Raw genomic sequence first — 18,458 nt, 5'->3', positions numbered from 1 at the left:
TCAAACTAATCAACAATAAGAATCATTTGATTCCTAATCAGATTTATTAGGAGAGATCGTCAGACTATTCAGTGATTTCTGTAATAGATGACAATCAGATAAGTGATAACAAAATCCCCACTCTATCAACCTAAAACGATAACGCAGCAATAGCTCCTTACTAGACTTCTTTACTATAATGTCCATGCTTTGAAGTAAGGGTAATACGAAAATACTTCCGAATACGAGGGCTATTTTAGGACAATTTTAGTCAATCAAACAATTAGGACAATTTGTCAAACAGGTCCCCTCTTTTCATATCAACGACGACTGATCCTCAGCACTAGGCTCAATATTTCTGTAGTGTATTTGAGCCTATAGCGTCCAACAGGCCCTAATACACAAAAGATCTATGGTGGAACTGGAATCCTTTGGGCAGGAAGTCAGGCGCTTTCCACCAGGTCGTTGTGGCCCCTTAAATTTACCAATAAAATAATAAACATTATCACGAAAAATGCAACCATGAGCGGAAACGTCTTGGAACTTGAAAGAGTTGGTGGCGAAATTTTTTTTATAAAAATTCGCAATTGTTTACATAAATTTAAAAAGACAGTTATTCGAATTGGAAAAGTATGGCACTTACCACACCGAGTCGATGTTCATTTTTTCCAAGGGTTTTCCATGGCAGTCGAAGAAGCGGTCGATGGTGAGGCTGTTGTGGGTGTCATGAGCCGATGAGAAATTGGTCACAGGGCGACAGGGGATACCTAAAGCTCGACACACTGAAAAGAATACTAAAGTCAATCATTCTAATAAATTATTCGGCGAGGCAAACATGCAGGACTGTTCTTTCTCGAAGATGCAGAATGTCTTAGCACACTACCGTAGGTATCTAAGAGGTAAGAATTTAAATTTTCTGAAAGTGGGAAGTTTCTAGAAAACTATATGCCTCAGAATAATCCGTGAGACCTTTTTGAGAGAAAAATGATTTAGAATAATTGTTGTAAATATATTAAAACAATAATTTATGTTCCCAATTTCATCTTTACGCTTAGTTGATTAGGTAATTTCTACAGCTCATCAAAGACTCATTAATTTTGGGTACCGATGGGTTGAATGTCCGAAAGTTGTGCAAAGGTTCAATGGATACTTTATTATCATTTCAATCCCTTTTGTTTATAGCAAATATTTTGCTTGAATATTTATAATTATTCCAATGAATTCATATTAAAGTACTTGGGTATTATTTCACAGACAAAAATACGGCAAGGAAAAAAAAACGTTTCATTTAATAAATACGCTTAGAAAGCTTAGCGTGTCTAATATTTTGGCCAAAGATTATATACATCCATCCATACATCCATTTTTCCCCCTTTGGCTGTTTTTAGCGTCTAGTATACAAGATTATAAAAAAAAATTGAATAGCTAATCCTTTGATAGCTATTTAAATTCTATTTTTTTAATTTTATTTATGAGCTTTTACTGGTGTAACGCCACTTTTGGCATACACCTAATCATCATCAGAATACATACATAAATGAGACATCAAGAATATGACACTAAAATACTTGCAAAATAGAAAACTCTCACCTGTTGTGAAAACTCCTGAGAAAACCCAACATTGTCCATATTTGACAGGTTTCTTGTTTTTGAAATATTTCTGCAAGATCACTTGACTGCCGCCCCAACAAGTTGGTGGTTTTCCTCCTTTGTATTTGCCGGACCAGTTGCCCACGAGCACACCATTGTCATCTCGGCAATTAAGCTGAAAGATTAAAAAAAATCAACCGCTATGAAGCACAGCAAAGAAAAATGCAATTAGAAAAAAATTTATTAATGCAGAGCAATATCTTTGAAAACACATGAGTAACGTCTTAACTTTTAAGCTTCGAAATAACTTTAAGCTTCGAATTACAGAGACGAAAGTAGAACATCCATTTTGGAACAGTATGTCTTACCATCCATCCAATTAATCCCTAATCTACAATTCTAATGTCAATACTACTAACAAAACTTCCATTTTCTACTGCTTGCGTTTTTGGGAATTCGCATTCACGCACAGATGGACGTCCTTAATTAACCTTTCGATTTCAACTGCTCAAAGTTGAAGTGTTTCGCGTGAGCGGCGGTAGTAGCGATTGCTGGGGTTTGCACCGGCGCTCATATGCACTCATGGGCCACACCGATGCTTTTTACTAGACGCATATATGCCGCCATAGCAGTCAAATAGTTAAAGACAAATCCGTTCAAGTGTACCTTTTAGTGCAATACATCTTCAGCTTTCACCAACCGAATCCAAAAAGTTTGACCATGATTATCAATTTTAGTGTAAGGGTCATCTACAGAGGTACATCTGGTTGTTGGCGTTTTAACTCTTCAAATGCCCGTCCTGCGATTTTCGAGGGTTGGAAGTCGGTTTATTTTCTGCCGCAACCAGCGATTTTCGCATTCTATTGAGTTTATCTTTCTTCACTGCAAATTTGAATTAGATCATGCTATTATCGAGTAGCATATACGTAATAACAGGTCACTTTGTTTCAAAAATATATGAACTTTCTTGCAAATGTTACATCTAAATTGCAGTTAAAAAAATATCAACTATCAGAGGGTTACGATAATTGCGCTTACAAGTACACAGGCAGATTTCTCCATCAAATTTCATTCGAAATTTAATAAAACACTGAAGACCAAATTTAAACCTTCATAGTGTTTATAACGTTAGCGTTAAAACGCAAGTAAATAAAATTTCAATTTTTTTTTTTCTGAGCACGAAGCATTATTTTGCATTTCTGAACATTTTTACCGGAATCTCGAATCGAATTTTTTTGACTATTAGAATGCTTTTTTAATTCTTTTAGCAAGAAAGAGAAAGTAAAAACATATAAATAGAATTTCTAAAAACTTTATTAAAATATAGACACTTTATATGGTCAGTTCAAGCGTTACACCAACCTTAAGTATAGGGTATTTATATATATATAGGTATTTAGGTATAGGGCATTTCGAAGCAGGTGTAGAACAAACTACAATCTAATTGAACAGAACACAGCAAAAGAACTTAACAGATGATGTACTTCCTTGAAAATTATCTTGAACACAATTAAAGCTTTCCCTTCTGCTTATCGGATCTTTTATTATTGTTCAAGAAGTTTGTTAATGTTGAAGATCGCTTCTGTAGCATTTTCAACATATAAATGTCAATTTCTACTAGTAAAAATGTGATCTTAAGTTTGCAAATCACTAAAGAAGGGTGAGAATAATCTTAAACAGTTTTCTTTTTTCTCGCTCGTTACGACATCTACTGAAATTCTTATAAAATTATTTTAATGCAAAGTTAAAATTCATTTCTTTCCTATTAGAAATGAGTTCACTCAGTGCAATTCAAACAATGCAGCAATACAGTAATAATTTATGGTATGAAATTTGTATGTAATGTACATTTGCAATTCAAATGTTAAAATTATTTTTGAGAACTCAGTATCAATCATGTCATTACTTAAACACACTTCTATTTTTACACATTATTTCAGTATGACATGAATAAGCAATACAATATGTAGCACTACGCAGAATTACAACTGATATACGTACCACAGCTGAAACATGGCGTACTACACTTATAGGATCTGCTCTGTCTACAATTCGAAGGTGCCCCACATTTGTCAGTAAGTACAGACAGCATTCCAAGATGTTTTCTTCAAACTAAAAGAATATAGTTCGTTAATGCATGGAATAAATCGATTGATTTCAGTTTATAAAAATGTCATTTGCGCACCTTAAACAATAAAGTTTTATGGCTTTAAAGATATTAAAACACAAATATATCTAAAAAGAAGAAGAGCATATTTCTCTGCAATCCTACTTTCATGAAAACTATTTTATTTCGGCTTCGAAATATGATGAGCGCAGCACTTTACAGAAATGCCACGGGAATGAGTTGACCCATTCTTAGAGCCCAATGACGTATTTTTGGTTATTAAAGGTTCTGTCTTGTTTAACGATTCCAAATATCGGATGAAATGGACTTGGAGGACAAAGGATTCAACTGAGGTGGGGAAAAATGACACATAACTTAAAAGCAATTCATCACGTAAATCACTTGAACCAAAATACACAATCTAAACAAAAATTCAAACCTAAACAGATTCGTAAAATTTTAAAGGTAAAAAAAATGCTCAAAATTTTGCAACTTAGTAAATCCAAATAAACTATTGCATGGTGTTACAGCTCCATGAAAATGGTAATTGCGCATGTTATTAAACTGCTACAAAACATATTTCCGTCACTGTGAAGAATAGGAAACAGGGCGCTTGACATGAGCGCAAATGGAGTCCACGGCATATAAAATAAATCCGAAGATATTTCAGAAGTAGAATTGAAAATAGAATAGGATAGTTTGCCTGCGGTTCAATTTCCCAAGGTGCAGTTACAAACAACCTTGGTCCATCTTTTCCACACAGCAGAAAATGTATTATTTCACTCCTCGTGAAACAAATCAATCCGCCCTCTAGTCCCGCTGTATGGGAATTCATTCCTCTGCTTAATTGTAACATACTTATTGCTTAATTGTAATACACAGTGTCTTTATATTTACAAGAAGCGGAAGAATGCCTGCAAACAGAAGATACTTTCAAGAAGAGAGGAATTTCATAGTCGCTCTTCTACTTTCTTATTCTGTTTTATCGAAATACCACTAGATTTCAGTTTTGAAAAAGTTGGTGCTTTTATGCGGTCCACTTAAATTTGGACTTTGTTTATTTGTTTCGTGCTAGCCTTATCCTTGCATGTGTACATGATCCAAAAGAGAGGCGTCTATTTTTCTCTACGAAAGTCACCATTTTTTTTTTTTTTTTTTTTTTTTTTTTTTACCAAAGTCACTCTTTGATCAATATAATACACATACAATGCAGAATTTTCCCTAAATTTCACAGCGAACCGAGTGACTCGATTCGCAAACTCGACCTCACAAAGTGTTTCATCGACATTTTTTTTTAATTGCTGCGTTTTTATTTATAAAAAAATGCGATACTGCACCGTTATTTAAAAGGCTTGGTGGATAGCCGTGCACTGTTGACGAGAGCAAACAAGAATGATTATACTTTTAAACATATATAGTTTCGAAATATTCTTTTCAAAATATCCTCCTTCCCCCCATTTTTATTCATTTGCTGTTTTAAGCTACACGCAATCCTTATTGTTAAAATGCCCAATGTAAAATGTATAACTTAAAAATATCCTTCATTGGAAAACAGAAAAATTCCATACACAAAGCTTTAATTAAGAATATTTTAAAACGTATAAATCGTCAAACGTACTTGAGCGTAATTCCAAACGCAAGGTCGGAGGCAATTGTGACTTCCTCGCCAGACAAGACCGGTATCTGCCAAAACATACTCTTCCCTTTTTTCTTCACCTTCCAAATAAACAGTGTCCGCTAGAGTAAAAAAAGCGAAATAAAGAGTCAAACAATGTACAGCAACATACATACAACCTAAAAATGGAATGTGTAGAATAATAGCATATTCTAAATTTACGCTCTCCAACCAAGTTCGTAAATAAAATTTGACATCAAAGTAGATTATAAATTTGCTATCTATGCAATGTAGTAAATAGTGGTTAATAATATAACATAGCAAATATTAAAAGTGGCATGAATTAAAACGACCGTTTGATGGCAACCAACTTCGATATCGGACTTTAAATTCCATTTATTTAAACATGGATCAAATTTAATTTCCAAAAATGCCTTCTATTTATTTTTAATTTATTGTGTGTTGAAAAGCATTAAAAATTTAAATACTTTGTTGGAAACTTTGGTTGATAAAGTTTCCAACAAAGTATTTAAACAACCTTCTTTTTAACAAAAAATTTGCATCATTTTTTAACTCATTCATTAATTTATGATATAATCTAAAAGCTTATCTTTTTCTTGCCCGAGAAGTTATTTCAGAATCCAAAACAGAAAATGAATCTCTATTCCATTTTTAAATTTTCGATACAGTAGGATTAAAACTTCTTTTTATTTTTGCCCACGACACATTCTTCTAATATTGGTAATGAAGCAACTTTCTTCTTTTTCATGTAATGACTGCACTCAATATTAATCTCAAAGCCGTAGTCAGTGCGCGACGGGTGCAGTTATCGCCACAGTGGAGAGGCGCCGAAAATTGGAAATTTCAGTAATAAGGATTAATTAAAAAGACTGGTATTTTATATTCATGTGATTTGTGGCAAGAATTTTACCACTCGAAATAAGGTAATGTATCATTTATAGTACATATCTCATATGATAAGGCCCACTGCTTTAAATAAGTAAAAAAAAACTTCTAAACTGAAAAATTAATTATAATTCAAGTTTCAAAATTTTCTTTTTACTTTCACTTTAAATTTCAATTAAATCTTACAAATAAGATACGGCGTTCATTTTTAATATAGAGTATGCTTAGAATAAAAGTATCCCTGCTTAGAGACCTGTGCAGAAAGAAAAATGCCATAATAATGAATCAATAATATCGGCAGAATGAATTTCGGAAAATGATGAATGCTTTATATAATCATTCATCCACAGCTAGCTACATTTTAATAACAGTTGTAATTGTAAGGAATTTGCAATAAATACTGAAAGTTTGGTTTGGTTCGGTTTAGTTATATTAACGTCCCGTTTGAAGCAAAACTTGGGCTATTTTGGGACGGACCTCGTCATTTTGAGCCGCGGTCAGATGACGAGGACGACACCTAAGCTGGCACTCCCCTCTCCACACCACACCAGCGGGAGGACGTTTGGTCAGCACGGATTTAACGTGCAACAGACCCCCTTACACGACGGTTTTTCGGTGGAATCGTGTCTCGAACTTGAAACCCTCCGGTTCCGAAGCCGAGACCTTACCACCAGGCCACCGTGGCCCATAAATACTGAAAGCTGTCACAAACACTAAAATGTCAATTTCTTCATTGTGTGATTCAAATTCAATTTTTAGAGCAGCGAGAGCAGACAAAAACAAGCCAGAAACACATGGGAATATATGATACGAAACGGGGGGAAAAATCGAACAATATACACAACATTTGCAGATGAAATCGAGATTCTTGTTATGAAATTTATATGTTCATCAGCTTAACATTGGCAATCTGTCGCATGTTATCTGTATGCAGTCAGAATTTTAAATGACTGTATGCACTGAAATCCAACGACAGCACTCAACAGCTCATTCAGCCGGAAATGAGTAATCGTATGTGATTTTTGTGCTGCAGACCTTTTGGTGGTATTGACGCTGAGTTGCGAATTACCCTGAATAGAGAGTTCTAAAATGAAAACTGATGCTTACCCCCCCCCCTCCCAAATGTTCCTAGTGTCGTTCGTTTCCTCGTGTTCTGATACATAGGGTGCGGCAGAAAAACCCGGAAAAACAATTTTTAATATAACTTGATTAAAAATAAATAAATTAACAAAATATAACAAATAATAATAAGAGTAGACTTTTACTAATTAATAAATTTAACTTTTTTCAAATTGGCCGCTTTTTGCAGTGATATAGAGGCGCAAACGCTTATTGAAATTTTCAGCAATGGGTCGCAAGTCTTCTACCTTTAATCCATTCCATTCCCGCCGAAGCCATTGCTTTAGAGAGTCCAAACTTTTGCATGTTTTAGTGCAAGCCCTAGGCTCAAAAATTAACCATACGTTGTAATTATGAGATTGAGATTCGACGATTATAGCGCCCGCTCTCCAGACGATATCACGTCCGGAAAATGAGCCTTGCACCACTCTTCTGTCTTTATGGGTTTGTTAGCTGGTGAGGAGTCTTATTGAAACTACCACTTTACATTACCGAAGTGCGTTTTGGCTTCTAGCATTTCTCGCTGGTAGACTTTTTGATTTATTTTAACGCCAACATTTACAAAAGCCAGAGATGCTTTGCCGCTTGTACAAATTCCTCCCCAGACCATGACTGACTTTGGATTTTGGCGATGATCAATTCTTGTAGAAGTGCTTGGTGCTTCTACAGACTAGATCCTATAGTTCTAAGAGTTATGAGATTTTGGACGGTAAAGGGCTTCTCATTAGTGAAAAGGAATCTTTGTCATCGCTGACTTGCAGCCCATTTCAAAAGTTTTCGGCGTCTCTGGAGCCGCACGAGTTTGTTTTCTTCAGTGAGAAGCTGAACTTTTTAGAACTTGTAAGGATTCAGTTAAAGCTCAGTTTTTGCCTTTCAATGCACTGATTGGTTCTTTATTCCCAGTTCACGAGCGATCTTTCTCATGGAAACCCTGGGATTTCATTGAACTCGCTTTTTGATAACCTTACGGCTACTGAAAGTGTTCACCATACGTTTTCGTTCCCTTCCTAGATTTTGACCATCATTGCCAAGCTCTTTGAAGCGATAGATTGCATCAGGCATTGTTTGCCGAGGCACATTAAGCAAATAAACGACTTCATACTGTTCGTTTTCCAACTCTAAAATTGCATATCTTTTGCTTGGCATTGTAAAAAAGCTAAGATTAAAAGACACATTATAAAATGTGTTATAATTGAAGTGGTAGACAAAAAGAAATGAACAAAAATTAAAAAGAAACGAATTAACTTCTATTCGATGATGCAATAACGAGTTTTTTGCCGCACCCTGTAACATCCAAGGCCTTTTTTTTAATTGCAACCAGTTACCCCGTTACCAGAGACCTATAAACAGGAATTATTGCAACTGGCTGTTATATTCATCAACTAAACAAATTTTTGCGTAAGAAAACAACGGGAAGCAAAAGTTTAAAGAATCTTCAAACTGTTGGTAAAAGGCTAGAAATCTTTCCCATCATTTCCTTTAATACTTTTAAATTTCCAGGGTATTGTAATATTGTGTGAAATTTACTATCCATAATAAGTCTTCCTCTAATTTCTTTCAGTTCGACACACTCTGTTATGTAGTGCTGGGCTGAGCTAGTGCTAGTGTTATGTAGCGCTGGGACCCACATATGCATGTGTTGTCTAGCATCCTTCCGAATCTGTAGAAGTACTCAAGAAATCTTTCATGTCGCAATATAATTTGCACTATCATCGGGGGAAACATTCTTTTTGTAAGTTTTGCTTTCGGTATGAATCTATATGTTATGCGTCCTTTGCACCACATGATCCATCTATTCTGCCACTGCATAGTCACCTCTCTTCTAATTTCCTTCTTTAACATTTGGATGGTTTTGGTAGTACGATATCTATTTGGTCTTTCGGTGCAGTGCAACTTTTTTTGCGTATTCATCTGTTCTGGTATGGCCCTTGTGCCAAAAAACCAAACCAAACCAAATCATCTGTTCTGGTAACCAATGGCTATTTGTTGCTTTTTTCCCTGTGCCACTGTAAAATTATGTTGTGTTTTAACAAAACTGTGCCGCTGTGCTCTGTATCTGTTTAAAATAAAACAGATATATTAAAATTCTAACAAGCATTCATCAAATACCTTTAGCTATTATTTTCCCTATCTTTTTCATAAAGATGCAAGCGAACAAAATTCTCAGTTTTCATACACATTAAATAATCGAATTAAAGTTAAAATTATCAAATCAGAGAAAAAAGAAAATGCATCACACAGAAGCAACCAGAAACCGTCGGATCAGTAATGCATCTTACCCTCGCACCAAGGATTGAAAAGAATGAAAATCGGATCGTTCACTTTGTATCTGAAGTCCGGCGCATTCTTGTCGTCTTTTAATCTAGAATCTACTTCCAGAATCCACTCGCCGACAATGCAGTTGGGGGCTGGAGTCACCTGAAAAATCAACACTTTTAAGTATCACAACACTATTGCAGACATTTAAAGCATTTCACATTACTTTATTAAATGAAAATAAACGAAAACATAGAGCGCATAACTCATTTCTCTTTCGTACATTATAAATCCCCCCCAGGGGCACGTCGTCATTGAGGATGAGAGGCTTCAGGTATGGTGGTTGGTTCTCCTCGGAGTAGACGGTTTAAGGTTTTGTGTATTATAATTTTTTAAGTTTTTCCTAAACCCCTTCATTTTCTTCCATACTAGCAGAATATGCCATATTTTGTGCTTCGTATAAAGTGGAGAGAAATAAGTACGAATTTGGATGTCTTCCTTAGTAGCATCATTGCCAGGGAGGAAGAGTAGGTGCTCCGGGCGCCAGTAAAGAAAGCGCCGTCGAGATGAGTGCTATCATATCATTTTTTAAAAAAAAACCATAATGAACGAGAAAAACAAAATGACCGGGCACTCTTTATACATGCTATACAACTAAGGTATGTGTCATTCACCCTGATATGCCGTTGGCTTTTTTCTCCTCTCATTATGACTGAATAAATATAAATCAATATTTTCAATAATATATCAATATTATATCTAACGTTTTAACCCATTTATTTCCGGTTTGATTAATAATATTCACACGGACGCGAAAAAAATAAACAGATTTCCCAAAAGATGGATTTCGTCAAAAATTTAAAAGAAACCTGCACATTTGGTGAAAAGGGTCATATACTACATTTCATATCTGTATCTCGTTGCGTCTTTAAGTCATCGTGTTTACAAAAACCATCTCAAAGAAATGTATTTTTCGGACGCAGGGAGGTCAGAGATGTGAGAATCTATCATAACCTTGAGGTCCTATTTTTTAAAACCATCATATAATTTCTTTAACACTTCGTATACAAGAAAGTAAGAATTGGTTATGTTTTCCTTTCGAGTACTTCGCATCGTAAAAGGTCACTTTCCAAACGTGGGCCCACTGACGATGGATGCTGTGCAAGAGAGATGCTTCCTCCGACAGTGGCTGAATCTTCCTTCGAGATGCAGACAAACAGAAAGTCTTTCCCGAGTCCGAAGAATGCATTGATGGAAATATTTATATCTGTCTGTGAATACGATCATTCAAAAGTGCTTTCTGCTAAATGGATGAAATCTGGTATATAGTCTTTACATCAAATGTGGACAGTTCTATCGAATTTTGAACAAAATCTATTCAGAAGAAGTGCTCCTGTCCGGCTGCCCGAATGATAATTTAACGCAATAACTACAAGATATATATAAATAAAATGTGGGCACACGATTTTAATATTTAAAGTGCATGTCTGCGCCATATTTGGAATCAAATTCGTCAAAGGATTGACTATCTGTCCATCTGCATTTTCACAAACATGCAAGCGCGATAACTAAAAGCCACAATCATATAAATAAATGATATTCATTTATTATGTAATCTTGTAACTATAATGATAGTTTTGTGTCAAATGTTGATTTCAATCAGTCGGAAAAAAGGCGTCCAAAATACAATTGGTGTGTTTGTTCTAGTGTATGAACCGTGCCCAGGGATGAAACATCAGATATTTCGTGCTAAAACGCACTTGCACAATGGCTGCTCGCCAATGGCATACAGTAATATAAAACATTCATTAAATTGTAAGCAGGATATTGTCGCGTTATTATATTGTTATTATTTTTCCTTATATATCCCGAAACAAAATGGCAGTAACATATTTATTTTATTTTTGTATTATTAGATAAGTTTTGATGCCATTGCATGAAATGACTTCAAGGCAACGCTTATTAATTAATTAAAATACTTGATAAACTTAATTTATAATAAGAGAATTAATTTTTGCCTTCAACAACTAGTTGCCAAGAGAACTCCATTGATAAAGCGGGATAAAAACGGCACTTTTAAGTGCCGTCAGAATATACAGGATTAATATTTTTATGCGTAATTTCATGGCATATTTTCTAAAAAGAAAACAATTTTTGTGCCATTTTAACTGAGAACGTTTTTGAGTTATTGTGTTCACAGACGGACGGACAAAATGATGGACAGACACAATTCCAAATTTTTTTTTTTGGATTGGGGATGGTCTGAAAAGTATAGATTCGTCAAAATCTCGATTTCCAATGGTTAGATGATTGCAATAGTTTTTCTTTGTATACTGCGAGAGAAAAGTAAAAAACGCCAAAATAATATGCACGTGACACTCCTTCGCCGCCCTCCAAAGACTGAACCATCCTCCGGAACACCTACGTTTTACTCCTCCACATAAAAACCTATAAAGCACACAGCATAAAATGCACAATTATCAACAATATCACACTAGAAGTATGTTTTAAGTTTGAAAAACTCACAGCTTATATCGGTCAGGAAAGTGGGATTCACAGGATGTCCGAGATATTTCTGAACGTTTTTAACACTCATTTCCGGTAATGTTCGAGCCATTGGAATAAACATTTGTAGACGAAGTAGTTTGTTGTCGTCTTTCGCATCTCAAAAATGTCCCAGGTGTGGCTGTTTAACTCCGTTGGCATGCTACCAACTTATGATCCCAATTTTGATCGACAGTAATATATTTGAATATTTCCTAGTGGAGTGATACATACATCCTATCACCCATTGAAGAAAATAGAATTTTTTAGAAACTGCAGATGTTTTAATAGTGGAAGAAAAGTTTGTAGCCTTTTTTTCCTCTCCATGCAGGGCCATTACAGGATTTCTACATTCCTGCGGTGTCCTCTATAGAATGGTAGATAATTTTAGCTAAGTACACAATAAAGTGAGATAAAATTCCCTGCTTTTCTAAGCGCAAGGCCACAAACGATACTTTTCTATAGCATTCCATCTCTTATTTTTATTGTTTTTAAAATTCATCAGTCATTTTTTTTTTTTTTTGATACTCGGTAACTGATTCATGCATAAAACATACCACTCAGAAATAAATAAGTAATCATTCATTATTTACTCGCCTAAGGATACATTTATTCTATACTGAGAGCAACTACTAACCTAAATTTACCGTAAGTTACACCAAAACTAGCCGCCTTTGGTGACCAGCTTATTGATTTTTCAGGCTGTCAAATGATTCATATAGAATGGATATGCACTTTTTAATAATTCCAACTCGTTATTTGAAATGATTGAAGAGCATGAATTCAGCTGAATCAATTTACTGCAAATTAAAAAGTGTACATATGAAATAAAAGATGAAGTGAAAAAAACAACTGCGGAGCTAATGATTGGCAAAAGCACGCAACTGAAAGTTTAGCTGAATGAGTTTAAATGTAATCATAGTATTTAAAAGCATTATTCGTAGTGAATTAAAAATTATTATTAAAATTAGGCGAAATATATGGAAATGGAATTGAAATCACTAAAATGATAAAACTTTTTGAATTTTATGATAATACAAAGCACATTTTTGTAAAATAATTGTTTTAGAGAATATAAACATCAGTTTCCATAACTAAGTCACAGCGATTACTTATCTGGAAACGGTTAACCTATTTCTGAGCTCGATCCATCAAAGGGTTGAACGCCTGTCGGTCTGTACCTTCAGAGGTATCTAAACGTGGTAGCACAAAAACATAATGACTGTTAAATATAATGTATGATTTTGTGATTGCAGTTGTAGTTCTGAATCAAATTTTCGTATCAATCGTTTGGTGCAAGGAAATCTAAAATACAAACCCGATTTTTGAGTACTATTAAAGGCACGCCAGGGATGAATCGCCTAAAAACTCTCTGATGTTCCCACGACTGATTCAGCAAAAATGCTAAATTCACCCCAAAGGTCAATATTTCGTAACTATTATACGTCAACGCGCAGCAAAGAGTTCTCTGCCTGACCCAAGGTCTACAATTTTTCCGGGCGGAGGTTATCACTTTTATAAGAGAGCAAGCGAAAAATTTTAGGAAGGCCACCTCTACTGTTTCTTCTAGTTAGAGAAAACTGAGAATAACGTCTCCCCACATATTCCTTAAATTAAGCGAAGCTTCGCAAGGTGCACTTCGTAGCTCAAATAAGACAAGAGAGGTTTTTTTCGCCATACCTGCGATTATAATATGCTAAGAATGGACGATTTCATGTGCATTTATTCATGATCTTTCATTAACAGAAAGAAAAAAAATCGATAAATATAAAGAAACCAGTTATAAATATGTTTTTGAAATAATGTAGAAAGTTTTGAAAGCCTGCAGGCTTCAAAGATGGGACACCACTTCTTCAAAGCGAATGGAGCTAAAAAATGTTCGATTTAATACATGACGCATTTTATTTTACCTCCAAAGTCAATGTCTTCGTTTCCGCTTCGAGTACTTTGGCTTCCCAAGGAGCAGGGACTTTTTCTTTTTCATCCTCCAGCACCACAGGAATCAGAACTTCAGTATTCTGAGAGTAGGAAGGGGAGTTGGCACCTGCAGGATGGAACAAACAATAAAAGAAGAAATTTTTAATGATTCATTTTTTTTCATAAGAAGAGACTCGTGTTTGAACCAGGTCTATTGAGTTTAAAATTTTGGATTATGATTTATCCCCGAGTCCATCAAAGGTCACTTTTATGCTGCATTGTGACGTAAGAAGCGCACTGAATTTCTAAGATGAAAGACGCATGTGAGATGCAGCAAACGATTTTAAAGAATTGAGGATGATTGGTGAATGGCGTAGGATTGAACTCACAAAGTTGCGGTTTGTAGCCGAGTAACAAGACCACTAGACAAAAGTGCACACTCTGGACAGTAAGTTGTTATCTGGCTTATAAGCTTCACCACAGTATCGACGGAGCAAAATGAATCTTATTGGAATGATGAGTGCCTTTTTCATAAATGCATATCGTTAGATCTTAATTTGGCACCCTCACAAAATAGTCATATGTTCCAGAATGACTCCAAACGCTTTTAGGGGTCTATTAAATTTTACGTATTTGCGAGGTGATTTACAGGAATTTCTGTCATTATCTAATTCTTTCTGAAAAAGGTCGATAAATTTGTAAAGAATATTTACATCATTTATACAGTAATAATAATTGTCAAATATCATAATAAAGTAAACATTACTAATATGGTCAATAAGCCATAACAGTTCATATCAGGTATTATAAAACATTTTTAATAATTCTGAACTTTCTTAGGGGCATTCCTCATAATCTTAAAATGTATGTTTTGTATATTGACATATTAATAAAAGTATACGTGTTTCTTTCATTCATTTTTAATATTATTCAAAATCTGAATTTGACTTATTTTGAGAGATTCTTATAGCGCATGCTTTAAGATAAGTCGCGGCCTTGTTCAGAACAAACGATTACAAAATTCTATCTTTCAGCCAATCAAACACGAAGGAAGTAAAATTTTTACAAAGCTTTCAAAACTCACAATAAACCTGTCGTAATATCTGGATGATATTTTCAACAATTAATTTGAAAATAGTAATAGCACAGATCAACGAATTCTTATTTACTGCAGAAATGAAATAAGTTTGAAGATGATTAGCTAGGGGGGGGGGGCAAATATATTAATTATACACTAAAATAAAAGTAAAATGACATATGATGCAATGCAAGTGTGTATCACTTGAAACACAGGGTCTGTCAAGATATGCTTTTAATTAAAAGAAATGCAATGCCAAAATATAATCTGGGAATTAGTTGTATGCATGACATATCTTTTGGAGACTTCTTTCTATAAATTTATATTTTACGCATATCATTCCAGCACTAATCAGCTAACATTGATAATATCCACTTAGCTTGGTAGTTTCTTTCTATAACAAAGTCACATTGACTGCTTGCAGGGCTTAAGCAATGGCTCAATAAGGAAAAATTGCTTAATAAAGAAAAATCATGAGACTTAATATGAAGCACTTGCTTCCTTTCAGCCGCTGACTATGAGTTGTAGCACAAATGGTTGCAGCATATGCAAGAGGATCACGATTTATTCTGATCGGCGAGCTAACAATCATAGCTCATTGGCGATTCTTATAAGTGGTGTAATTTTTGATTTTGCAAAGTAAACTTATTCCTAGGGATTGCAATACCGGTATTTTGAGCCATTTGCACAATTTTGTAATACCGGTATTCACAAGTTTAAATACCGTTTATTCGGTATTTAATAGAAATTTTTTAAAATTGTCTCTACTATATGTTCAGGGATCGCCAACATAGCAAAATAGTATACGTTTTTGTTTTTATGTCTCCTTAAAGGACGAAATGAATTAGACTGTGAATACAAAGTTGCATCGTACAATCAAGAGAAGTGATAAAATACTGTTTGACAACGGACTGTAAAACACTCCGCGCTTTTGCGCATGCGTTAGAATGGGTCAACAAAATAGGGGTGAGAGGAAAGATGAAAGGAGGAGATGATTACATTTAACAATGAAGACTCGCGGTTTTATGAGACTTAACATTACAGATAATTAGTAATAAAGAAGGAAAAAGGTACTAATGCACAGTAAAATATTTCAGAGCAATTTTTATTTAATAAAAGGGTTATAAACATTAAATTATGAAGAATAAATGAAAAATTTCTGTTCTTAAAATTTTTTTACTTCTAATGATGGAGCGATTTTTGAAACTGAGAAATCCAATCCAAAAAGCAATAATCGACTTAAACCTGCAAATTAATTTTTCAGAGAGTGAATTCGACTTAATATCCAGAACTGTATCAGCTCTACTTCCAATAAAACTGGTTGTTGAGACATTATGTCGGAGTGATTCTAATTTATTAACAGCTAATGCAACAATAAATTTCATGTTGCAGTCATTGAAACAACAGAACACATCAAAATCTGAAGTATTATATATTACATTGAAAAATCACACAGAAGAAAGGCACACTGAAATATAAAATGTCTTATGTATTTACATAATTATAATGATTTTAAAAATGAAAACGAAAAAGAAGAGAAGGGACTAACCCATTCAAATCTGATCAAGTTTATAGTAAATTTTCTTAAAATTTTTTTACCCACAAACCTATACACATTCTGAAGAATTCGGTACAGTTATTGGAGATTATGATTACACTAATGTGAAAGGAATTGTCTCTTGAACAAAAATTAGAATTTGCGATAAAAAAAAATTCACCAAACCAAAATACAATACAGAAATCAGCTATGTCCAAAACCATCCGACGAGAAATCGATTTATTTGAAGATGAGGGATTTAGAGGTAAATACTTGGAAAAAGTATATCACGTATTGCTAACACTACCACTAACTATCGTAGATGTCGAAAGAGCGTTTTCGACAGCTGGTCATTTTTGCACAAAATTACATTCCAGGTTTAATGACAGTACAATGGATGCATTATGTTTTTAAAGATCATATTTCAAAAATTTGTAATAGTACCCCAGACTGAATATTCATATTTACACTTTTTTGTGATTTGAATAAATAAGATGTTCCTTTACTTTTCTGTGATTCTTTATATACTGTTATAATTTATAAGCTACAAATTATTTTTTGGGATATTTACATCTTCTAATAAAACTGGCAAATAAAACAAAGAAACACCTGTGTTTTTCTAAAATTTCTAATACCGGTATTAAAACCGGTATCCCGGTATTAAGATTTAAAAAATATCGAATAGCGGTATTCGATATTTTTAGGTAGTAGGTAGGGATTGCAATACCGGGATACCGAATACCGGTATTTTGAGCCATTTGTACAATTTTGTAATACCGGTATTCAAAAGTTTAAATACCGGTTTTTCGGTATTTACAAGAAATTTTTAAAATTGCCTCCACTTTATGTTCAGGGATCGCCAATATAGCAAAATAATATACGTTTTTGTTTTTATGTCTCCCTAACGGGCGAAATTAATTAGCTAATTAATGGCTTCATTAATTGCTTAAATCTAAATTAGTGAAACATGGATTACCCCTGAAAGAAAATATTGTATCCATAACGACTAATGGAGCAACAGTTATGAAACAAGTTGGAAAGTTGATTAGTACAAATCAGCAATTGTGCTATACTCATGGAATTCAGTTTGGAGTAAGAGATGTATGTATTATACCAAAAAAATAAAGAACACAAGAATCCAAATACTGTGGTTATAGAAACTTCGTATTCCGACATTGAAGAGAGTAAGAGTGAGAGTGATATTGATAATGAAGATAATGATAATGTAATTGTTGTAGAAGATATTGCTAATGAGGATGAAATATTAACCCATCAAGAATTGCTTCCTATAATTTATAAAGTTCGAAAAATTGTTAAGATATTTAAACGTTCCCCTACAAAAAATGACATATTACAAAAATATATACTAACTGAAAATAAAACAGAATATATGTCAATAATAGATTCTAAGACATGTTGGAACAGTTTACTCCTAATGACGGAACGATTTTTGAAATTTAGAAATCCAATCCTAAAAGCAATAATCGACTTAAACCTGTAAATTAATTTTTCAGATAGTGAATTCTACTTAATATCCAGAACTATATCAGCTCTACTTCCAATAAAACTGACTATAGAGGCATTATGTCGGAGAGATTTTAATTTATTAATAGCGAATGCAACAATAAATTTCATGTTTCAGTCATGAAAGAACAGCACACATCAGTATTTGAAGAATTATATATTACATTGAAAAATCGCACAGAGGAAAGGCATACCAAAATAGAAAATGTCTTATGGTATTTACATAATTATTATGATTTTAAAAATGAAAATTAAAAAAAAAGAAAAGAAAAGAATCAATTCAAAT

At 34.0% G+C, this 18,458-nt stretch overlaps 1 protein-coding gene across 2 annotated transcripts in view; it reads right to left on the bottom strand.

Moving 5' to 3' along the window:
* The window catches only part of LOC129965469 (annulin-like), a 75,708-nt gene that overhangs the window by 15,406 nt on the left and 41,844 nt on the right, over positions 1-18,458 (bottom strand). For both annotated transcript variants that reach the window (XM_056079362.1, XM_056079363.1), the window contains exons 3-8: positions 14,027-14,160; positions 9,596-9,734; positions 5,295-5,413; positions 3,571-3,681; positions 1,570-1,744; positions 623-761 (exon numbers count right to left, since the gene is read on the bottom strand). In XM_056079362.1, coding sequence (XP_055935337.1) covers positions 623-761; positions 1,570-1,744; positions 3,571-3,681; positions 5,295-5,413; positions 9,596-9,734; positions 14,027-14,160 — 817 coding nt within the window. The remainder of the gene's footprint in view (positions 1-622; positions 762-1,569; positions 1,745-3,570; positions 3,682-5,294; positions 5,414-9,595; positions 9,735-14,026; positions 14,161-18,458) is intronic.

Source organism: Argiope bruennichi, chromosome 4, assembly GCF_947563725.1.
Source record: "Argiope bruennichi chromosome 4, qqArgBrue1.1, whole genome shotgun sequence".
Lineage (NCBI taxonomy): Eukaryota > Metazoa > Arthropoda > Arachnida > Araneae > Araneidae > Argiope > Argiope bruennichi.
Note: the sequence above shows the minus strand (reverse complement) of the source record. Positions and strands in the feature narration are given on the sequence as shown.